The 24,135-nt window shown below is 31.1% G+C and overlaps 3 protein-coding genes and 1 pseudogene across 6 annotated transcripts; all 4 read left to right on the top strand.

Moving 5' to 3' along the window:
• The first annotated feature begins 6,455 nt into the window (after nucleotides 1–6,455).
• On the top strand, nucleotides 6,456–10,952 carry LOC100790349 (tonoplast dicarboxylate transporter). Its single transcript, XM_003534797.5, has 6 exons — nucleotides 6,456–7,268; nucleotides 8,163–8,640; nucleotides 9,618–9,661; nucleotides 9,758–9,853; nucleotides 9,976–10,489; nucleotides 10,586–10,952. Exons 1-6 carry the CDS (start codon nucleotides 6,828–6,830, stop codon nucleotides 10,621–10,623), a joined length of 1,611 nt encoding a protein of 536 aa, XP_003534845.2. The 5' UTR covers nucleotides 6,456–6,827; the 3' UTR covers nucleotides 10,624–10,952.
• Nucleotides 10,953–11,079: 127 nt separating this feature from the next.
• Nucleotides 11,080–13,303, top strand: LOC102664499 (tonoplast dicarboxylate transporter-like; annotated as a pseudogene).
• A 138-nt stretch (nucleotides 13,304–13,441) lies between these two features.
• On the top strand, nucleotides 13,442–14,554 carry LOC100813916 (cysteine proteinase inhibitor 1). Its single transcript, XM_003534686.4, has one exon. The coding sequence runs from the start codon at nucleotides 14,112–14,114 to the stop codon at nucleotides 14,454–14,456; it is 345 nt and encodes a 114-aa protein (XP_003534734.1). The 5' UTR covers nucleotides 13,442–14,111; the 3' UTR covers nucleotides 14,457–14,554.
• Nucleotides 14,555–18,632: 4,078 nt separating this feature from the next.
• Nucleotides 18,633–23,573, top strand: LOC100797189 (putative MO25-like protein). Of its 4 annotated transcripts, none has more exons than XM_014761527.3 (12): nucleotides 18,633–18,726; nucleotides 19,115–19,262; nucleotides 19,852–20,016; nucleotides 20,203–20,321; nucleotides 20,649–20,723; nucleotides 21,051–21,144; nucleotides 21,245–21,304; nucleotides 21,996–22,064; nucleotides 22,431–22,529; nucleotides 22,868–22,912; nucleotides 22,994–23,096; nucleotides 23,190–23,556. In XM_014761527.3, exons 2-12 carry the CDS (start codon nucleotides 19,143–19,145, stop codon nucleotides 23,246–23,248), a joined length of 1,008 nt encoding a protein of 335 aa, XP_014617013.1. In that variant the 5' UTR covers nucleotides 18,633–18,726; nucleotides 19,115–19,142; the 3' UTR covers nucleotides 23,249–23,556. The 4 variants fall into 4 exon arrangements, with proteins under 4 accessions (XP_014617013.1, NP_001350744.1, NP_001241904.2 ...); XM_041004808.1 differs by lacking the exon at nucleotides 18,633–18,726 and adding an exon at nucleotides 18,882–18,896 and having other exon boundaries at nucleotides 19,855–20,016; NM_001363815.1 differs by lacking the exon at nucleotides 18,633–18,726 and having other exon boundaries at nucleotides 18,826–19,262; nucleotides 23,190–23,573.
• The last annotated feature ends 562 nt before the right edge of the window (nucleotides 23,574–24,135 follow it).

The raw sequence follows: 24,135 nt of genomic DNA on the forward strand, positions 1-24,135 counted from the left end.
TATGGATGGCACAATAAGCAATAGCAACCACGGATTCTCCAGCCATGACTTTTGTGCGGCTGTGCGACACAAGGAGATGAATAAGAAATGGAAGAGATATTATTATAATAAATAAAATATTAAAGATGTTTGGCATAGCAATAAATAGGAGGAGAGGAAAAAAAAATGAGTATAACATGAAAATAAAGAGGAAGAATGTTTCTACTAAAAATCCAAAAATATTATTGAATCTTGAGAAAGTTGTAATTTCCATTTGGCAAAATTGTAAAATTGGTTCCCCACTTTATCTCAAATTACGGATTTGGTCCCCCTATAATTTAATTCCTAAATTTGGTCTCAGTTTTATAAATTCCTGCAAAATTGATTCTGAAAGCTCGATTTGGACGTTGACCGTTAACCTCAAACGTTGTTTGCCACGTGTCAATGACACGTGTCAACATCTGAGTGGTTCCCTGTAAAGACTTCATTTTTTGTAGGTAAAATTGCATTTTTGGTCCCCTAGTTTTACTTCAATTTCGATTTTAGTCCTCCTATAGTTTAATTCACATATTTGGTCCCACAATTTTATAAATCCCTTTATAAATTGTTCCTATAAAATTGGTCTTTTGAATGATTTAGCCACTGGTGCTAGAGACATTGTAGGTCTTGATAAATCTCACACTTCTTTTTCATCGCAAGTTTTTCACTCACTTGGAACCCAGAGAAAAATCACTCTTTGTCTCTCTCCCACTTCCGGGTTGTTCAACTTGGGAAAGTGACGCATGAATGAGTCTGAAATTTTCATATCTCTTACTTTAACAGGTTCTGTAATAATCCCCTATTTTTTTTTCTTTTTTTGCTTCCCCATACGGTATTATGTGTATACGACTGCTTAAGTGACCTATGTATGACAATGGTATTTTTGTTTGAAATTTGAAATACAACTTCTCCAGTAATGAAATTTGGCTGAATTTATAAAGGGATTTATAAAACTGGGGGACCAAATGTGCGAATTAAATTATAAGAGGACCAAAATCGAAATTGGAGTAAAAGTGGGGGACCAAAAATACAATTTTACCTACAAAAAAATGAAACCTTTACAGGGAACCACTCAGACGTTGACACGTGGCATTGACACGTGACAGTCAACGTCTGAGGTTAACGGTCAACGTCCAAATCAAACTTCTATGACCAATTTTGCAGGGATTTATAAAACTGGGAGACAAATTTGTGAATTAAATTACAAGGGGACCAAATCCGAAATTAGAGATAAACGGGAGGACCAAAAGTAAAATTTTACCTTTCCATTTTTATTATGTTTTCTTGCTATCTATTCCCAAATGTGCGAATTAAATTATAAGAGGACCAAAATCGAAATTGGAGTAAAAGTGAGGGACCAAAAATACAATTTTACCTAAAAAAAATGAAACCTTTACAGGGAATCACTCAGACGTTGACACGTGGCATTGACACGTGACAGTCAACGTCTGAGGTTAACGGTCAACGTCCAAATCAAACTTCTATGACCAATTTTGCAGGATTTATAAAACTGGGAGACCAAATTTGTGAATTAAATTACAAGGGGACCAAATCCAAAATTAGAGATAAACGGGAGGACCAAAAATAAAATTTTACCTTTCCATTTTTATTATGTTTTCTTGCTATCTATTCTCAAGGTGATATTTCAATAAAAAAAAAATGTAAGACCTTACTACTATTGTATAGCATACATGTTAGTTTTATTTTTATTTAGATTTATTTTGAATATTAAAACTATTCTAAAAAATATTATCAAATTTTAACTAAACATATTTTTTAATATATCCAAAAATAATAATAAAAGAAAAATATATTCAGGAATAACATTCATGATTATATTATTCTTATCAATGTGATTTATGAAAGGTAATATTATTTCGTGAAACAAATCGTCCTTTGAATTTTTTAATGGTCACGTGACAAACGTAATTTTTTTAAAACGAAACATAACTTGAAACTATCTAACAAATGAAATAGGTTAAGATGCATCCACTGACTTTTATTTTACATAAAGCATTCAAACATTATGCAGTACATAAAATTTATTAATCTTTAACAAATACAATTATTATTATTATTATTATTAAAACTAAAGCCTGAATACTAATAAAAGTTGTTCAAATTTGCAAGAAAAAAACTCATATTTCTTAAGAACATAATTTGATTCTCACTGAAAAAAAAACTAAATCCTAAATCCCTTTGGGGCTAACAATTTTTTTTTGGGGCCTCAACTCTGTGAAACAAAGTTGAAATATTTTCCAATCTGAATGTGATGTTCTCACTCTAGCAGAAAGAGTCTGGTGGGTGGAGACATAGTTAATGTTGCTTTGTTGGAAAACTAATTTAAAAATTGAAAATGTTGAACAACCACAAAGATTTGAATGAATGTTCCATTGTGGACTGTTGTTTCCTGCATTTTTCAAGTTACTTTCTACACTTTTTTTGAAATGTTTTTTTCTTTTATCTTTTGGATAGATCATTCCAAAAAGTTTAAAAAAAAATGCATTCCCGAAATGTAATTTTATATTTTAAAAAATCGAGTTTAATAACAATTATATCAATGACTTGTTGGTTTTTAACCAGTTTTTTTTTTTTTTTTTATAAAAAAAGAGGCTTTTATCTATTTTAAAGACAAACGAGATCCACGCTAGGAATTTCTTCAAATAATATGCCGACATGAGGCGGATAAGTAGTAAAATACTTGATCTTGCATAGTTTCACTCATTTTCACAATTTTTTTTTATAGAAAGTATTTGCATTCAAGCCTAGAATCACTTTTAAAGCATTTCTAACGATAATAATATAAGCAAATTAATTTATGACACCTCAATTTTAAATAATTTAATTATTTTTTTTTTTCAAATGGATATACTTGTTACTTGATTAAAAAGTTTATATCTAGTGACATAAATACCTACTTTATATAAAACTTAAACATATCACTAGATATAAATACCTACTTTATATCTAGTGATTATAAAGCAAATTTTTATCCAGTGAGGCAGTTGCCCAGTCACAAATGAACTAAGAAACAATTTTTTCAAACTTAAACATATCACAATTTTAAAGGAATTTATTGTTAATCCAATATGTCTATTCCCTCTATTGTCATTTTTATTAATTGAATTTTATAATTTTCAAGGATATTAATTTAATTATTAAATATGAAAAACATTTTAAATGAAAATATCCAAATAAGAATAATAAATAGATATATAAAAATGACAATATATAGTCACATTTTAATATACTGTCCAAAACTTTGTAGTTTCGATTCCTGTTTTCTAATAGGCGGCTTTTGACCTTTTCCGAGTCTGCAAGTAGCTTGCGTCATTTGGATGGTGATCATATCGTGTATGAATTTGATTTCGAATTATCTTAAGTTTGTACTTTGTAGAATTAATTTTTTTTCCAAAGAAAATTTAAAAGGAGGTGATATGTTTGAGTTTTTTCTTTCTTTCTTAGAAGCAGTTTATAATAAAATTGATCTTCAAATTTTCAACTCAACATTAAAAGCATAATTCATTACATATACTCAATATTGAGTATGGGGAATAAATTAATTTTAGTTTAAACCAACAAAATATGCTGATAAAATAAATTAAAGTCACATGTTTTTTTTTTTATTTCATTCCTACCTAGGTACGAATCTTTGATTAAAAATGAAATCATATAAGGTCCTTTTTTGTCAAAAAGAAATAAATAAGTTTATTAGTTTATATATTGAGCATGATTGTGGATATGCAATCGTATCTCACACTGTGTTCACTCTTGTGCCTCTCATCCCAACATGGCTATACATCTGCCACCTGTCACTGCCACGTCCTTCGATTGGGCTGTAGTCCAGTCACACATCATGCATTTTTATCCATTTATTTTGGTCCAAGGAATCATGCATATAGAAACATGGATTATTATTGGGCCTCCCGTATTAAATAATGCATATTTTGACAAAAATAAATAAACAAATACTAATAACAACCAGCAATTCACATATAATAAAAAAAAATAGGATAGGTTAGATATAACAAATGTCTTATTTTATTTTAATTTACTGAATAAAAACTAATATCACTTACCTTGCATAATTATCCATAGCTCAAGTTGAGACTGTTAGAATAAAGACATGTAAAAGTTACAATAATTTAATTATGTATATATATATATATATATATATATATATATATATATATATATATATATATATATATATTATGAAATATTTCTACATAAAAATTTAATCGGAGTTCATCCTATCACCACATTACATTACGTCATGTATAAGATGGCATGGTAAAATCAAATTCTGTTAAATATCTATCAATAAAAAAAAAATTATTGACAATATGCATAAATTAAGTTCTAATTTATCATGCATTATCCATAAGGTCTAAGCATTCCTATTATGTTTATGTTTATTGCAACTTGCAAGTGTATATATAAAAAGATCTTATCCATTTTCAGTGCAACTAAATAACCATAATTAAGAAAATTAAGTGTGACCCTACAAATATTAACGATTTATTAGTTTGTCTCCTTTATATATATTAACAATATTGTGTCCTCTAAAAAAATAATATTGTGATTTTTAAGCCATCATTTTATCCTTTAAAAAAAGAGGCATCATTTTAATTTAAATTATCATATATGGTAAAATTATTAATTTCTATAACAATTAATTATTAGAAAAATTATAGGTAAAATGTTTAAAAATTATTTTATAGTAGATTAAAATTAAATTGAAAAATCATTTTAACTTCATGGGACAATTATTGAATGTATTGATGTGCACGAAGTTAATTTAACATATATTTTGAATGCTAATATTCAACGGCAATCATATAGATTGAAGATTTGTAATAAACGCGATCAGTGTACATGGTTGGGGCCCGACGGAAACACGTAGATTGACCAATACCATTCAACAAGTAGCTTAGTTGTTGACAACCACTAAAATAAAATGCATAAATGGTGTCATAATTATCCAACATAAACCAAGCAGAAAACTTCAATTTATTGAAGACGAACTGAATATGGATGTTGTATATTGGAACAAGTGATATGAAACCATAAATATAAGGTTCAAAAATATTTATTTTAATTATTAAATTAGATTATATTTACATTTAACTTTTATAATGTTATTTTTTAAAAGATATCAAATGTCATTTTTAATTATTTTTCTTAGAAATAATATATTTCACTATTTAGATAATTAATTTCAGATAAAATTTAAAGAAATACAATATATATGATATATATATTCTCATAGATTTGTATATCTTTATATCACAAAAAATTGAGACAAAAAACTCACCATGAATTGTTTATATAAGTAATTAATTTTTATTTTTATTTTTTAAAAAAGCAACTAAAAAAATGATTCAACAAAAATCCTTTACGAATAGACAACTATCAAGTATCAACACATACTCAAGTTTTCCGGCAGATCGCAAGCCAAATAATCAATGTAGTTTTTATTTTCAAACAATTTCCATTATATCCCGCTTAAATTAAAAATTGATCGCGTGAAAGCCATGAGTTAAAAATGATTTCCAATTTTGCGAAGAAAAACATTGCATTGCCATCTACGGAGTCTCTACTTGGAAGGAAACTCCATTATTTCGTTGTATTCTTTACATGCCAAAACTAATCAGTACATATATACAAAGTAAATTCACAATAATCTTGTATTCTTGTTAGGAATCACCCTGCATAGAATTTACCGTTTTATGTGTGCTTTTCCCCCGCTGCATCGTATCAAAATAATTTATGTTTTTGACAATCATAATAGCTGCCAAACTTATCAATATAAATATGTAATAATCATCAATCAACATAGATTAATTTAATGGTTTAATTGCATATTTAGTCTCATATTTATCTCAACTCATGAATTTAATCTTCATGTAATTTAATTCATCAATTGAGTTTTCATCTTTTTTCAATCCTATTATTTTAATACATATTCCTACTTGACGGTTAAATACTTATGTTAACCGTCGTCACGTATCGTGTTTTTATTGAATGTTAATTAAATGTACAAAATTAAAGTATGATACGTGACGGTCAACATAAATAATTAACCGTAAAGGCTTAAATTTTGAATTAGGGACTAAAAATACTGAATTGAAAAAATGGGAAATTCTATTTTTGTAAATTAAATTAAAGATACCAAATTTGTGAACTGAGATAAATAAAAAAATAGATTTACAATTGAGCCTAATTTAATAAATAAGAATCAAACTCTTATCTCATAAAGACATCATATTAAATCCCATTGTTGATATAAAAATCTTATGAATAAATGATATGTAAATAATTTTATAAGTATTTAATAAATCTGAAAATATATCATAATTTTAATAAATTCATCTAATTTTTTTAATAAATAAATAAATAAAAATGATCAATGGACCACGCATGTTAAAGCCAAGAAGAAGACCCTACCTTTTTTTCATTATACGTCCCAATTCAGGATCCCACGCCAACAACTTCCACATGGTTAAGAAATTAATATTTGGCATAAATAAAGTCTTGACTTCAAAACTCGAACACCTCACATAATAAGAGCCACGTCAGCCAAAAGCATCCTAATCAGAACTAGGTTGTAGTAGAGAGTAACCGTAATTCTAACACTAATCTCATTCATTCTCATCCTAATAATAAAAAAAGGAAGCAAATTTGCCCACTAATTCTGAAAAGTTCAATAATAAAAGCCCTCACGCATAACTTGATCTCTTCCACAAAAACCTTCTCCCGCAAACTCATTCTGGGCGGCGATAGTTTTATCGTTCTCTATCTCCAAGATGGTCGGAGAACACGGTACGATGTCACTTGCCTCCGATGATCAGAAAACACCACTTCTTCCCGTGCACGAGCCAATGGAAGGAACACGCACCAGCGTCTCCTTCAGCATCAAAACAATTCTAACACTGGAAAACTTGTACGTGATTCTGGGACCTATGCTGTCTCTTTTCATATGCCTCTTCGTGAAGCTCGACGCGCCACCCACAAGCCAGAAAATGCTTGGTGTGATTGCGTGGGTCTTCGCTTGGTGGGTCACGCAGGCCGTGCCACTTCCCGTGACTTCCATGTGTCCTCTGTTTTTGTTCCCAATTTTCGGGATAGCTTCAGCTGATAGTGTGGCGCACTCTTACATGGATGACGTCATCACCCTCGTTTTGGGAAGCTTCATTCTCGCCCTCGCCGTCGAACGCTACAACGTTCACCGGAGATTGGCCTTGAATGTGAGTCACCTCCTCTTTGTCTCTACTTTTGTTTCCTCAAAAACCAGACTTTTCCTTTCCTAACTTTAATTTTTTATTTATTTTTTATTTTATAATTACTATAGAGTTTTTATGTACAATTTGTTATTAAATAGTGGTGTGTAACATTTTTCAGTGTTTATTCTAATAATTATTCAGATTTGATTTCGGTGTCTTGCAATTGTTTTGGGGAATGAATTTCATGACCACATAAACTCAATTATTTGCTTTCGGAAATAATTGAAGTTAGACTTTCTCTCTCAATCCAAGAGGAAGAAGACACTTTTGTAATGAATAGTTCTATATTTTGCTTTTTTTTTTTATCAGACTATTTTGCTAATAATTATACAGTAAAATAATTTAATATTTTTATTTAATTATAAATTACTGTTAGTATAATTTTTAAAACTATTATTATTATTATTATTATTATTATATTTTTTAAAGTAAATATTATAAAATTTAATAAACTTATGAAATGTAATAATTTATAATTAGATGATAATATAAAATAATTTTATACCATAAAATTATTTATATTGTGGGTTTATGTTTTTTTTTCTTCATATTTATAATTATTAAATAGTATAAATATTGATAAGGAATTATAAGAATTTAGGTTGTGTTTTTATAATGAATGAAAGAAATAATATATAAAAGATTGTGTATTTTATTTTTCTCTTTTAAATCAAATACATTCTTAATATTTTTATTTGTGTTTAGCTAAAAAAAAATGTTATTATTAAAAGAAAAATGTAATATTATTAGATGGTGGGAAACGAGGCAATGTTTCCTATCTCTTGTTTTATTGAAGAAAAAAACAGCGTCACCGTACTAAGCATGACATGATTTGTGAACGTGGCATGGGGCCCACAGGTAACACTGCTGTTTTGTGGCGACCCGGTTAATCCAGCGCTGTTACTGCTGGGGCTGTGCGCGACGATATTCTTCGTGAGCATGTGGCTGCACAACGTGGCGACGGCGGTGATGATGATGCCGGTGGCGACGGGGATCGTGCAACGGCTACCGCCGGTGCACGAGCAGTCGGAGGCGGTGAACAAGTTCTGCCGCGCGGTGATTCTGACGGTGGTCTACGCCACGCCCATCGGAGGAATAAGCACACTAACGGGAACGGGTGTGAACTTGATAATAATCGGAATGTGGAAGAGCCTCTTCCCTGAGGCAAAACCAATAAGCTTCAACACGTGGTTCTTCTATGGTTTCCCTGTTGCTGTTCTCATCCTCATTTGTTTTTGGTGCATCATTTGCCTCCTCTATGTGCCAAAAGGTTCGGGTCGGGCTTTGTCTGCTTACTTGGATAGATCTCACTTGAAGAGAGACCTCGAAGCTCTTGGTAACTTTCTTACTTCAACCGTATTCAATTTTTTTTTTCTTTCGTTTAACCTTAACACAAATACAATGAAACCACGCGCAAAAAAAGCCTTCCCAGGCTTCCGCCTTGTCTGTTTCTTTGTCCTATTGTCTTTTGTCTTACTTACATTTACATTTTGCATCTTAGTTATATATCTGTTTTTCAGAAAGAAAAAAAAAAGGTTTATGCTTATCTGGCACGTAGGACACTTGTCAACCTCAATCTAGCCATTTACTTTAATTTTTTTAATAATAAAAGATGTGACCTTTAATGTCTTTGTCCAACAGAATTATTATTACTCATATGTTTTATGAGGTGGAGAAGACACCACAAATCACTTAATAAATAAAAAAGGACACGACATATCATCTTCAGTTATTCATGAGCAAAATAGGAAGGTCGGACTGTTAAGACTTAAAGACTTAATGCATTTTTTTAATAAAATTAAATTTATTAATTTCTTGAGCATAATTTTCAAGAAAAATAGGTACTAGTAATATAATATAACCGTCCAAAACTTTTTTTAAAAAAGAGATCCAGAACTTAATGGGTCTCTATTTTATCTATTAATTTTGTATGAAGTGATTAATTAATTTTTTTAATATAAATCATGAAAGCTAGATTGAAAGTGAAAAAGAAAAAGATACGGGCACACCAAAAACAAGTAAAATTTAGCACGTTTGGTTTTTTCAACTTCAATATGTTTTGCATAGTAGTCCAAAAGGAGTGATCTTCCGGCCTCGCGTGAAACGAGTCGGAAGGATATTTTTGCATATTTGGAATGACGCATCCCATGGAAGTTGCTCATTGCATCTTAACAATGTCCTCACATGTGACATGTCCTCCATATTTTATTTATAAATAATAATTAAACTAGAGTTTTAATAATAAATAAAAAATCTCGTCCTTCAAAAACTTAAGGCAGTTGCAAACTTGCAATACTTTATCGATGTTTGCAGGTCCCATGGCTTTTGCGGAGAAGATGGTCTTGTCTGTGTTTGGGGTATGTATACCAAACTAACTACACGTTTAAAATTCTTCGGATGAGCTTAATGTGTTTTCTATTAAGGCATTAATTAAAGTGAAATGGTAAATGCAGTTGCTGATCATACTTTGGATGACAAGAAGAATAACAGATGACATTCCTGGATGGGGATCTTTATTCCATGGCCTAGTTGGAGATGGAAGTGTTAGTGTAAGCACTGTATCTGCTATAGATTTTTTGTTTTCAGTTACACATGACTTCATTACACCAAAAATTGGAGTCTCAAATTAATGAAACAGAACCAAAATGAAGCCTTCTATACAATATTGTAGGTTATGGTGGCTGTTTTATTGTTCATAATCCCAAACATGAAGCAAGAGGGGGAGAAGCTAATGAGTTGGAATGACTGCAAAAAGTTACCTTGGAACCTCATTTTGCTTCTGGGAGCTGGTTTTGCCATAGCTGATGGAGTACAATCTAGTGGCCTAGCAGATGTTTTGTCAAGAGCCTTGGATTTCTTGGAAGATGCTCCATACTTGGCAATTGTTCCTGCTGTTAGTCTAATATGTAGCATTATCACTGAGTTCATCACCTCCAATGATGCTACTGCCACCCTTCTTGTCCCACTTCTGTATCACATAGCCAGAACTATGCATGTGCACCCTCTTCTTCTTATGGTCCCTGGAGGAATAGCAACTGAGTTTGCCTTCTGGCTTCCAACTTCAACACCATCAAATGTAGTTGGCTTTGCCACTGGACACATAGAAATTAAAGACATGCTCAAAGTTGGTGTGCCACTCAAGGTTGCTGGGATTGTTGTGCTGTCTCTTCTCATGCCATCACTAGGTGACTTACCTGCCATCTCTGTTTTGCTAGACAAATGCTTTGAGAAAATCAATTGGGTCGAAAAAGAATTCTGACTTCCAAATTTTGCTATTGCAGGAACTATTGTTTTTGGAGCGGGCACTGGTACTCAATAAGTGATATTGCCGAAGGAAAACTCTTGTTGGTTAGGAAATTGATTGATTTCTTCTCCAAATTGCAGAATCTTGTTTGTCTAGGAGATGAATGAAATTTTTAATATGCAGGGCCTTATGCTATGTTTAGGTAATGAGGATATATCAACAGGGCAAAGGAGAAGGAGAGAAAGATCTCCATCCTTTTCTTTCTTGCTTTTATTTTGTATTTCTTTGTTGATTTGTTCATAATTTTTTTACAGGGTTATATTATAAAGTATAGAATGAATTTCCAGCAGTTGAACTTTATATCAGTAATGGATGAATGGAATTGATTTTCGTATTGTGTAAAATGTTTTCTTTTTATCCGGAGGTGTTGGAGTTCCTAATAATCTGCTTGCATTTTGGACGAGTAATTCTACCATGCACCTTAGAAGATAAGGTGCAGCCGTGCTCCATTACATTTCAATCATTAAAATTTATTTATTTTTCAACCTTCTAAATTTTGTTTTGTACATTTTAACCCTCAAGATAAAAAAGCTTATCCCTAACCAGCTAAATTATTATGTCCGGCGATATGATTCCAAGCAACAAAGTGCTGGGTAGAAATATTTCAGATCATTTGATAGGTCCTGTGGCTGAGCTTATTTTGGGTCTAAGCTAAATTTTCTTAAAAATAAACTGAGTAATGATTATTATTGAAGTCTATTTAGTTAAAAGAGCATATTTTAAGTCATTTAAAAAGCTTTTTAAGCTTTATAGGCAAAACTATTTAAATAAATATTTGTGTTGTCGTTATTATTATTACTATTATTTTTAAGCTTATAAGTCTGTTGAAAATAAATTCATATCTTATTTTAAAGATTTATTATAAAAATGTTATTAAATAAATGATCATAAATCATGTGTGTTTATTTTTCATAGACTATAATAGACTTTTATCATGAGTGGAATCTTGATATGTCTAAATGGTCTTGGACTCCTTTAAAAAAAAATGATCTTGTACTATCACTTGTTCATGGTCTTGACTAATTATCATATAATACGGATTTAAGTTGTTTAATATAAAAATAATAATAATAATCAATCGTGAAAAATAACCAGATTATTTAAAAGTAGTTATAAAATTATAATAATTTTATAGATATAGTTATTAAATAATTTATTTTTTATATAAAAAAATTTATATTTAACTTATTTTTTTAAAAAACTGGTTATCTATATAGAGCAGATAAATGAGTAAAACGATTGAAAACTACACTACATTTTCTGTGTCCTTTTTTACTTGATTGACCTCCATAAACACGCGCGTGAGACAAACTGAAATGAATGAAGGGAAGTGAAAATGCTTGGTGGTTGATCACTCATCCATGTTCCCCTTGTTTCTCTTCCCCCTCTTCGGCATAGCTTCAGCTGACACTGTGGCACACTCTTACATGGACGACGTCATCACCTCCTTTTGGGAACCTTTATTCTTGCTCTTGCCGTCCAACGCTACAATGTCCACCGGAGACTGGAACTGCAACTCTTGATTGTTTGCAGGTCCCATGAATTTTGCTACAAAATTCATTTTATGATTGTTTTTTAGTTTTAATCAACTAAAAAAATTGGCATATATATATGCTACAAAACAAGTTAAATTTTTTCAATTCTTTTATGATTGTTTGCAGGTCCCTTGAATTTTGCTGAGAAAATGGTATTGTCCATGTTTGGGGCATGTTTGTCTATATAGTTTTAAGTTTTTATATCTACTCATGGAGGGACTGATTGTGTTTTCAATTAGACAATTAAGACATTAATTGAATCAAAATGGTAAATGCAGTTGCTGATCATACTTTGGATGACAAGAAGGATTGCAGATGACATTCCTGGATGGGGGGTTTTATTCCCAAGACCTTGTTGGTGATGGAAGTGTCAGTGTAAGTATTTTGTTTACTTTAGAGGGTTTCTTTAGTTACATATGACTCGATACACCAAAAATTGGAGTCTCCAATTTTTGAAACAAAACTAAAATGAAGCCTTATGTAGTACAATGTAGGTTATGGTGGGTATTTTATTGTTCATAATCCCAAACATGAAGCAAGATGGGGAAAAGCTAATGAGTTGGAATGACTGCAAAATGTTACCTTGGAACCTCATTTTGTTTCTAGGAGCTGGATTTGCCATAGCTGATGGAATACAATCTAGAGGTCTATCAGAAGTGCTGTCAAGGGTCGTCGATTTTTTGCAAGATACCCCACACTTGGCCACCGTTACTGTTGTTAGTCTAATATGTAGCATTGTTACTGAGTTCATCACCTCTAATGCTGCTACTGCCACCCTTCTTGTCCCACTTCTTTATCACATAGCAGGAACTATGCATGTGCACCCTCTTATTCTTATAATCCCTGGAGGAATAGCAACCGAGTTTGCTTTCTGGCTTCCAACTTCAACACCATCAAATGTAGTTGGCTTTGCCACTGGACACAGAGAAATTAAAGACATGTTCAAAGTTGGCGTACCACTCAAAGTTGTTGGGATTGTTGTGCTGTCTCTTCTCATGCCATCACTGGGTGAATTGCCTACAATCTCTGTTCTAGTAAACAAATGCTTTGAGAAAATCATTTGGTTGAAAGGAATTCTATCGTTTTAAGTTTTGCTGTTGCAGGAACTATTGTTTTTGGAACAAACAATGATACTCACAATAAGGGACATCATTGACGAAGGAAAACTCTTGGTTGCTAGGAAATTGATTTTTTCTCCAATTAATTTTTGTATTTTAGCACGAATGCGCTGATTTCTGTCCTAAATCTATTTATGCATTATCTTAATTCTTAATTAATATTTATTTAAAAGAAGATTATGGCCCTCTTAAAAAAAAGAATTGTAGTGATCCCGGCCCTTTATTTAAATTTCGTGTGTTTCGTGTCGTGTTTTTTACTTAATAATTTTTAGGAGGGTTTGGTAGTTATCCTATATATGTACGAGTTATAAAGAGTAACACTTAGAAATAGAAAATAGGTGTATTTGGTAAAACTATGCAGGTATAAATATTTTTTTAATAATTGAATTTATGATTTTCTCATTGTGGTGTATATTTATGAAATAATAGCTTATATAGGTAATTGAAGATGTGACTAAAAATTTACTAAATAAATTTTAGTATATTGGATTTTGAATTGATTATAAACTTATGTTTTAAAGTTAATTGTTATTAAATTTGTAACAAATTCACCCACTCACCTTAATATTTGTAGGATTTAATTAGAGATTGCCGTGCAGCTATGTTTTTTATATTATAAATTGTTACCAGCTTTGATTCCTTAACACACTATTTAACGTTTTAAAAAAGCGGGGACAGGAACGCGTGTTTCAGCCGCAATATCTAGGAAGCAGAAGGGCAAACATGCGCTAGCCCAAACGAGAATATTCAGGACAAGCCCGTTAACCGCGTTTTTCCAATGCTATAAATAGCAGCAACAACCAGCCCCATCCCTTGCGACACAAATTTAGGATCCAGCGTTTGATTCAAAATGAGACACCACTGTCTCCTTCTCCTCTCCCTCGTCTTGGTCTCCTACGCTGCCCGGCGGTCGGAATCTGCGCTGGGCGGCTGGAGCCCCATCAAGGACGTGAACGACAGCCACGTGGCGGAGATCGCGAACTACGCGGTGAGCGAGTACGACAAGCGTTCTGGGGCAAAGCTGACGCTGGTCAAGGTATCAAAGGGCGAGACTCAGGTCGTGGTCGGCACCAACTACCGCCTGGTCCTCAAGGTTAAGAATGGATCCACCACGACCAGTTACCAAGCCACCGTGCTGGAGAAGCCTTGGCTCCATTTCAGGAATCTCACTTCCTTCAAACCCCTTCGTTCTTAGATCCATACTTTCTCTCTCTCTCTTTCTCTGTTATCAACTACACATTCTCATGTGTGTCTTGTCCTGCTTTTCTCAATAAAATTGGGGTTATGTGCTAATCAAGCTAGTATTGTAATAGTTGTTGTATGTTTGATTATGGATTCGTCTATTCTCGCTCTCGGGTTTTTCTGGATATCTTGTTTCTCATTTCTGCTTTCAAGGTTTTCATATGAATTTCTGTGGGCGATTCGAATTACTACAATTTTAGTGTCTAAGTGTATTTAGTTTCACATATCAACTTGAAACATTAATTAACATTTTTTTTATCCGTGTATGTTTGGTTGTTTGTTTTTTCTAAGAATGTTAACAATGGATTTGAACGCACACATTTCTCTCCTCCATTCAATCCTTTAACTTTCAACTCTCTCAGTCTTCCTTCAACCCTTAAACTTTCAACCAAACTTTATAACCCTTGAAATATCAATTAATGTAATTTTATTTAAATTTTACTCCCTCTACTTTTAAATACAAAAAAAACATTATTCTTGATCTCAAATGCTATTATATTTAAAATATCTTTCGATTAATTAAGATTTTAGATTCAATGATTTTTTTAACTCATTTAAGATAAATCACCAATTTAATCCCTATAATTTATATTCGTTATTAATTTCATTTGTATACCACCATAAAAATTACTTATTTAGTTTGTGAAATGTCCTAACAATTTGATTCAATCATTAAAATTATTTTATTTTCCTTAATGGACATAGCTTGCATGACTCACACTTATTCCCGTGACAAAACAAATGTATAATACATACTAACTAAATTCTCATTAAAATTTAAAAGTATAAAACACAAAAAAATCTTTTTTTGGACATTTCTTTTTCTCAAAATGTTATCTAAAATACTTTAAAGATAAAAAATAAAACAAACATTTTATAATGATTAAAACGAAAACAAAAATAATTTGCATGGAACAGGGGAACACAAATCTATTTATGTATTTTTAATATTTCACAGCAAAAACATATATATTTAATTTCACAAGGAAGAATTGATTTTTGATTGAGTTAAAATAATATTAAGTAACTTTTATTGAATATAAAAAATTATATTAAGTTTAATTTTAAACTTATTTTATAATAAAAATATTTAAATATAAGTCATATTAATTTTATACAATTAGTTTCATTTAAAATTAATTTTGTGAACATTTATCTAAGTATAATTTCTCTAGCTACTTTGAAACCATGGAAGAGAAAAGCAGCAAGGTTGTGTAACGGGATCAAACTAAAAGGCCAAGCTCAAGGTTTTAAATGACTCTTGAATAATACTGTGAATAGGGTTGGGTAGTGATTATTCAACAAATTGTGAAAAAATTATGGAAGAAATACACTTAAATATATTTTTGTTTATTGTAATTTAGATTTTTTTTATTGTTGTCCTTACAAAAATAATTTGTTTTTATCCTTATAAAATATAATTGTTTTATTTTTTATTGTTTTAGTCACTGTTCAAAGTATTATCTAAAACACTTTAGAGATAAAAAATAAAATAAACATATTACAATGATTAAAAAAAATTATATTTCTAGGGAAAAAAAATGCGATTGTGAAAGTTTTCAAAATCATGATATTACTGTCACAATGGTAATCGAGGAATATGATTTAAAATTTTGATGATGCTAGTTGTTTGAGAAATTAATTATTAGAGTCTGATCTTTTGGCCTCTTGTTTGTTTGCAGCTTGTTGTTTTGGATATAGATTATGGAACTGTGTAGGGTCGTTTCCATTTAAATCTTTGCGAACAATTTTCTTTGCCGTGTAGTGTAGTGTAGAATTCATGATATATTAATTTAAATTATGCTTGCGTAAATGTCAGAATTTTTAAAATATTCTGTCGAGGGATTGATTTAAAAAAAAATAGAAAGTTTTTGTTTTTAAAAAATAAAGCATTTAGTGTATTTGTATGTTTATAATATAACAAATATTTTTATTGATAATCTGTTTCTAATTTTATTTGCTTAAAATTCAGATGAATAAGGTTCAACACAATTTATAAATGATTAGATTCTTTAAATATTTTGAATAAAAGTCAATTTTTTTTGTTATGCATATGAAAATTGTATTGAGAGAAATAACTTATTTTGATAATTTTTACATTAAAAAAATCAATCTATTAATGTGTTATTTACGCTTCATGTAGATAAATCATGATTAGAAAAAAAATCATGTATATAAAGTCTACTAAAATATATTATTTGCGCTTCATAATTAGAAAAGGAAAGAGAGCTTTTTTTCTTCTTTTTTATATTAAAAGGTAAGATATAGAGATAATATAAAATTCTTATAAATCAATCTATTAATGTATTATATATAGTTTTTTTAATCTTTGATACATTGTATCACATCTAGTTTGCGACAAAAGTATACATTATTTTAGTATTTTAAGTTAAATCAAGTTGAATTCCTTGATTAATAAGTTATTAAAATATGCCACAAAGGAAAATAAATAAATAAATACTTTATCAAAAGTTTGATGGTGAACGTTTTCATAACATTCTTTTATATTATTTTTACACCCATCAAAGAGGAGAGAGAAATTTAAAGATTTTATTTTTTATTTTTCTTACCATAAAATATGAGTTGTGAGGAAGAGGAAAAAAAAAGGTGCCAAAAAATATAGTAAAGTTTGCATTCATCTCTTTAGAGTGGGTAAATATATGTCCTTTATAATTGTCGTTTTGAGCCTTGTCTTCGACTAAAACACTTTCCTTCCTTTAAAATGCCTGTTTGTGACTCTTAAAGTCCTTTAGCATTAAATTGGGTCCATATTTGTGCAAAGTGCAAACCAGTCCTCATATGTTACTGTATTTAGGGTAGTAGGGCTTACATAAAGCGAGTAACTGGCTAAATACCGGAAACTTGTGAATGGCATAAATAAATACCGGAAACTTGTGAATGCTGGAAAGAACCTTATGGGCTTAGTGACATACTGGCCTTGGGCCTCACAAAAAAAAGTGACATATGTCTTCGGTAATGGGTAGTGCATATATGATCTCCAACTTATGTTAATTATGGAACTTAGCATATTATTAAAACTTAATTTCACTTTTAATTATTAATGTTTGTAATTATGTATTTTTAGTCTCTCAAATCTTAAATGTGTCGATTAGATCTTTCAAGTATCCTAATTGTGGGATTTTAGTTTTCTCATTTGTATATATTATCTCATAGATATTAATAAAAATAATGTTGGTCTATAAAACAAATGGACTAAAATCACTTGATTGTAACTTGAAGAATCTAATTGGCTCAATCAAAATCAGAGGAACCAAAAAGTAAAAACGTACAGTTGTGATATTTGCCTATTAGGTACAATTCAAATTTAAACGACTAAAATTGTATAATTCTAGTATTTAAGGGACTAAAAATGTAACTAAGTCTATTTTTTAAAATAATTTTACAATTTACAGCACCCTCAACTTTTTAATAAGAACACTTTAGTAAGAAACTATCATTTAAGCTTAAAATATTATTAATAATTTTAAAATTATCTATACTACTTCGAAGCACAAATCAACTCTAATATAATAAATTTAATAACATTCCTATGAATACTAGTTCTAGCAATGTTACCAATTAACATATTTAATTGATATTTATTAATTTAAAAAAAATCTTTATTTAATTGGAAAATTAAGAAAAAATTGAAAGTGGAGAAGGAAATATGAAATAGTGAAGTGGAGAAAGGTAATCACTCCAAAAAGTTATTTTCATTTTCATGGAAACGTAAGCTACTCACCTTTGCATGTGGAAATGAAAAGCGAGTTAAATGTAAAAAAAATAAAAATGTATCCCTATGAATCAACAATTCTTGAGAATGGGTTTTCAAAACTTGTACCAAAACGAGAGATGTGATGTTCTCAATAATACTTGTCCTATCTCATCAATGTTTGGTGCATTAGTAGAATATGATTTCCTTATTATATTATTTATCTTGTCTTATTGGTGCAATATATTTCTTATTCAAGAAAGAGTTGGGTTAAAAATAAAATAATAAAATAATTTTTTTCCTTTTCTTTACCTATATTCTCTCAAATAATAAAATAAAAAAATAATAAAAATCAGTGAATGATTTTAAAAAAAAATAAAAATTATAAGAATAAAATAAAAATTTAAGAATGTAATTACATGCATAAAATAGGTATACATAGTTACAGATGAATGGACAATAACAGCGACGAACCGTTCTTTCGTTAAAAAAAAAAAAAACAAATTATTAGGTGAGAAATCTGCTGCTCTGTTACAGCAGTGGACTTTTATTTACAATTTAATTAGTTTAAGCTTTTGCTAAATGTGAGTATTTTTAGTTTTGCTGAAGCTGAAGCAGTTAAATAAAATTCGGAGAGATGAATTATGAAAGCAGGGTTGTTTTTTCTGGTGTTAGTGTTAGGTCGAATCTTAATCCTGTAGCTGATCGTTTTGTATCCATGCTTGCTCAGTGTGGATTTTATCCTCTCCTCCATAATTTTCCAACAAAATCTCAAACATAATAAATAAAAATTACATTTTTATTCACAAAAATATCGGGATTCATCTTGTTCTCATTTTGCCCCCTTTTTTCTTCTGCTCTCCCGAATCAGAAACCCTAATCATTGTTTGGGATTTCAGAGGAAAGAAATTTAAACAGAGCACGAAGATGAAGGGTCTCTTCAAGTCCAAGCCTCGCACTCCTGCAGATGTAGTGCGCCAGACCAGAGATCTTCTGCTCTTTGTTGATCGCAGCCCCGAAACCCGCGAAAGCAAACGTGAAGAGAAGGTTCATCTCGTTTCATTATCTTTAGATCTCAAAATTTAAATTTTTATACTTTTTAAATTTTTTTTTCGTGAGTCTGATCTCAACTAAACTCTCTGCTATTGTGCTTGCTCTCTGATTAAATAAAAAAAAGCTCTTTATTTGAATTCCCAATGCTTAATAACATCATTACATCACCGTTGAGCGGAACCTTAGAGTCTTGATTGGTGCATCAGAATAACCACTGTGCTGTTTATGATGTTCTTTATCTTGATAATTGCTACTGTATCTTATGAGAACGTTAGTTTAGTTTAGAACATAATATGATTAATCACTGTAGTAGGTGATGATTTGTTTTAAATATTTCAATTGTTGGTGGTTGATGCTCGTGTTTTAGTATTGCAATTTTTGTTCAGTTGTTCGGTTTTGCGAGTATAATTGAGCTTGACATGCCATCATCAGGCATTATACGAGCAGTAGTAGAATTTGTGTGAGCAAAAATGAACTGCTGGAATTATTTTGTTTGTTTTTTTTTTCTTGGATCTTGGCTTCTTGTGCCAGCGAAGTCACCCCCACCCATTCTTATTTGATGTTTGTGTGGTCTATCTAACAGCAGATGTCCGAGCTATTTAAAAATATCAGGGAGCTAAAGTCAATCCTGTATGGAAATAGTGAATCTGAACCAGTGTCTGAAGCCTGTGCGCAGTTGACTCAGGAGTTCTTTAAGGAGGATACGTTGCGACTGCTTATCAAGTGTCTTCCAAAATTGAATTTGGAGGTAGTAAAGAAATTTATGATAGACCTCCTGATATTTGCACTGTTTGATGCTGTTAGATACCCTTTGTAGGATTGGTATGCTTATTAAGAAATAAGAATCTGGGTGATGTGTGGAATCACATGTTTATTTTGATGCTGTACTGCAATTGTTTACTATTTGGTAACTTGGAGACTATGGGCTTTGCAGGCCAGAAAAGATGCCACTCAAGTTGTTGCAAATTTACAAAGGCAACAGGTTCAGTTTAAGTTGATTGCATCTGATTACCTGGAGAAAAATATGGATCTTATGGATATTTTGATAGTTGGGTAAGAAAACATTGGATGACACTTTTGGTTTCTTGATTCTTGTTCTAGTATGGTGAACTCTTCTGCTTGATCAAATGAACTGAAATAATTTTTTTTTTTACCAACCTTGAGAATTTAATATCTCCATCAATTAGACATGACAATCTCATGTCCCTGATCACTGGATTTGTGATTTTTAAATTTAGTTTTGTCGAATGTATGTCTTGTTTACATCTCGTGATGCCCATGTTATTTCTTATGTTTCATATTGTGGTTCTCATTAAATTACGTTTACCCTTATAGACTCTAATTCGAGTATGCAAATGACTTACAATTGTTGCCTTTCAGCTATGAAAACCAAGATATGGCTTTACACTATGGTGCGATGCTGAGGGAGTGCATAAGACACCAGATTGTTGCAAAGTAAGAAAAAAGAATGTGACAAATTCACCGTGTTTTGTGTGCTATCTAGCTAAAAGCTTATTAACGATTGATGACTGTTAGAAACTGTCAGGGTTGTAATCTCTGTTAGAATAGTATTGCATTTTCTAGTTATATACTGGCACTTTTGGTTCCTATACTTTTCATTTAAGTGCACTTCTAGATTCATGCCAAATGAGGACGGTGATGTGTAGTAAGCTCATAAAGAACTGAACACTGGAATTAGAAAAGGGAAAATGACCTAGGTCTTATAATTTTTTTCCCATCATAACTAATGTGTTGCTGTAATTCTTCATGATTTTGTATCAGATATGTCCTGAACTCACCTCGTATGAAGAAGTTTTTTGACTATATCCAACTTCCAAATTTTGACATTGCTGCAGATGCTGCAGCAACCTTTAAGGTGGGTATTGTGTGAAAGAACTTGTGATCACAGTTTCCTTATTTTGTGCCATGCACTCTTTTGCAAAGAGTCAATGCCATATGGCGTTGTGTTGTTTCAGGAGCTCTTGACAAGACATAAATCTACTGTGGCTGAATTCCTTTCCAAGAATTATGAATGGGTAGGTTCCCCTTCAACCCAAGTATAAAGTAGCATTTTAATTTTAATTTATACACTTGTATGCCACCTTTTTTCTTTTCCTTACTTTCTATTGCTAGATAATATGCATGGGTGACACATTTGGTTGATTAAGGTTCTCATATTAGAGTTTCTAATTTGGTGCTAATATGGGCATGACTTTGATTTTGATTTTAGTTTTGACGGGTAATGCTTTGGGTATAAATTATAATCTGACAAAACAATTTTAGAACCTCTAGTTCTGACTACTATTGTAAATTTTATTCTTTTCATTCATATGGCATGGTCCTAGTAGATCTATATTTTTTGTTTCTCTGCTTTTAAACATTGACTTCTGTAAAGATAAAAATGCGCACTTCTGGAAAATTATTCTGCATGCATGGTGGATGAACATATTTTCTATCAAATAGCCATATTCGTTTTTGTGGTTATTCACTTGTTTAATTTTCTTAAATGATTGCTAACCAGACAAGCATGTTCCTTCACTATATTTAGGGATGTTATTTTTTTAAAAATACTACATTTTTAAGATTTGTTTCATAACTTTTTGCCGCATACATATAATTGTCTGGTTGTCAGTTTATATTAATGTGTTATTTGTACCTGGTTTATTTAAGTAGTTATATGTCAATTACTAATCAACTACTACTTACTTTTTTGTTGCCTGCTTTCAGTTTTTCGCAGAATATAACACTAAGCTGTTGGAATCTTCCAATTATATTACAAGGCGTCAAGCTGTCAAGGTTCTATAAATTTTTTTGGTCTATCCATATAAATTTTACTTTGATCTCAACTATACTTGCTAATTTGTACAAACATTGACCGAAGCAAGCTGGCTGATGTTAGGGAAAATAAATTAGGGAATTAATTTGGGTATGAGAAATCTTCACTTGTTTGTGTATGCAATTATAGTTCATTTGACCTGAGTGTTCCTGAACTTTTTTTTTTTTTTTTTAAATCCCATCTAGTCAACGTTTACATTGCTAGTGGTTTTCCTTTGTTTTTCCCCAGAGAAATTTGGATTTTGCAGTCTGCTGTTTAATTAATGTTAGTTTCATGTTGAATTGATGCATATATGATGGCTGAGTTGATTTCTTTCTCTTTCACAGTTGTTGGGAGATATGTTACTTGATCGTTCAAATTCAGCCGTAATGACAAGATATGTGAGCTCAAGAGACAACTTGAGGATTTTAATGAATCTTCTAAGAGTATGGGTCCTTTACATAAAACTTAAATGACATGTCTTATTACTTACCTTCTTGCCTTGCTTGTGTGCTGCCTGTCTTCCAATCCTTATGTATCCTTGTTATATTATTCCCGTCTTTATTATTTTGCCGTGAAAGTGCATCAGTTCAGTCAAAATATATAGCTCTTCACCCTGCTGCTATTGTTGCAGTTTGTTTACGCATCAATATTAGAATACTAAACACTAATTAATGCTCAAATTGAGTTTCTGATGATAGTATGTCTAAATGAGAGAAAATTAAGAAATTGGAATGTGTTTAAAGTGGCATTTTATGGGTCCAGTGCTGATTTCTTTCTGCAGGAGTCAAGCAAGAGCATACAGATTGAAGCATTTCATGTTTTCAAGGTACTATAACAATTTTATAGCACACATTTGGAAGTGACTGCTCTTAATCAGGCGTTTATTGATGATTTATTGTCATAACAGCTATTTGCTGCTAACCAACATAAGCCAGCTGATATCGTCGGTATATTTGTTGCGAACAAAAGTAAGATGCTGAGACTGTTGGAAGACTTCAAAATTGACAAAGGTAAGTGATGTCATCTCTTGATAGTTTAGTTGCTTTTATAGTATCAATTATCAGTTTCTGATGATCAGCTTTTAATGTGTTGTGATTGTGCAGAGGATGAACAATTTGAAGCTGACAAAGCTCAAGTGATGAGGGAAATTGAAGCTCTTTAAACAAGGAAACAGCGACGCACCTGAACTGCAAATTGTGTTAAGTGGCAAAGTTGCAATGTGTGGCATTTCACTTTAGCGAATTGTGTATTGTAATAGTTCTGTTAGTCTTTTATCACGATGAGACGATCCGTTTCATACAGACTTCGATGCTTCCTTTCTGTAATTTTGTAACCGCCCTTTAAAATTGTAGATAAATAAATTGCTTAAATGAGCCTACATTATTAGTGTCTTTGTAGGTGTTAGTAATAAGGTCTTCCAAGCTGCCGTGTAAATTATTAATTGTGCAAGGTCATGCAATAATCTCACAATCACATTTGTTTAACTACTACTTATGGGTGATGACGTTATGCTGCTTGTTTAGGATATATTCTAGTATTTTGTGGATATGAGTGTAAGGAACACATTAAATTCTCTTTCATAGTTAAAATTTATTAAAAATTATAAAATTAGGAAAAAAATAATTGAATTTATTAAAAATTGTAAAATTAGGAAAAAAATAATTAAATAAGATGTGGAACTTGCAATTTATTGTGATTTTCAACAAATTACAACCAATAAGAATGTGGCTGAGAACTTGCTCTTGGCATTATGAAATTTTTTGGAAGTTGAGAGTGAGAACTGCCCATGGGATGAGATGGTACTCGAAAGACTTCATCATGAACACTAGTTGAGAAGTTTTGGTAGTTTGCAGTCTACACTGGCTTTATTGAGTTGCGTCCATGACTTGTTTCCTTGATGCTGGTCAATTTCAAATAACATGATTTCCAACCTAAGTTCCCAAAAATGGAAAACATAATTGCATTTTTTCTTGGAAGGATGAAGAGCTAGCAGTCAACTTCTTCAAGCCCACAATCCAAAAAGTATTCATGATCCCCTTTTCTCTATTT

Source organism: Glycine max, chromosome 9, assembly GCF_000004515.6.
Source record: "Glycine max cultivar Williams 82 chromosome 9, Glycine_max_v4.0, whole genome shotgun sequence".
NCBI lineage: Eukaryota > Viridiplantae > Streptophyta > Magnoliopsida > Fabales > Fabaceae > Glycine > Glycine max.

Coding starts and splice junctions, on each gene's coding strand:
- LOC100797189 (XM_014761527.3), top strand. CDS start 19,143: ATGAAGGGTCTCTTCAAGTCCAAGCCTCGCACTCCTGCAGATGTAGTG. Junction 19,263..19,851: donor AAAGCAAACGTGAAGAGAAG/GTTCATCTCGTT, acceptor TCTATCTAACAG/CAGATGTCCGAGCTATTTAA. Junction 20,322..20,648: donor ATGGATATTTTGATAGTTGG/GTAAGAAAACAT, acceptor GTTGCCTTTCAG/CTATGAAAACCAAGATATGG.
- LOC100790349 (XM_003534797.5), top strand. CDS start 6,828: ATGGTCGGAGAACACGGTACGATGTCACTTGCCTCCGATGATCAGAAA. Junction 8,641..9,617: donor GAGAGACCTCGAAGCTCTTG/GTAACTTTCTTA, acceptor CGATGTTTGCAG/GTCCCATGGCTTTTGCGGAG. Junction 9,662..9,757: donor TGGTCTTGTCTGTGTTTGGG/GTATGTATACCA, acceptor TGGTAAATGCAG/TTGCTGATCATACTTTGGAT.
- LOC100813916 (XM_003534686.4), top strand. CDS start 14,112: ATGAGACACCACTGTCTCCTTCTCCTCTCCCTCGTCTTGGTCTCCTAC.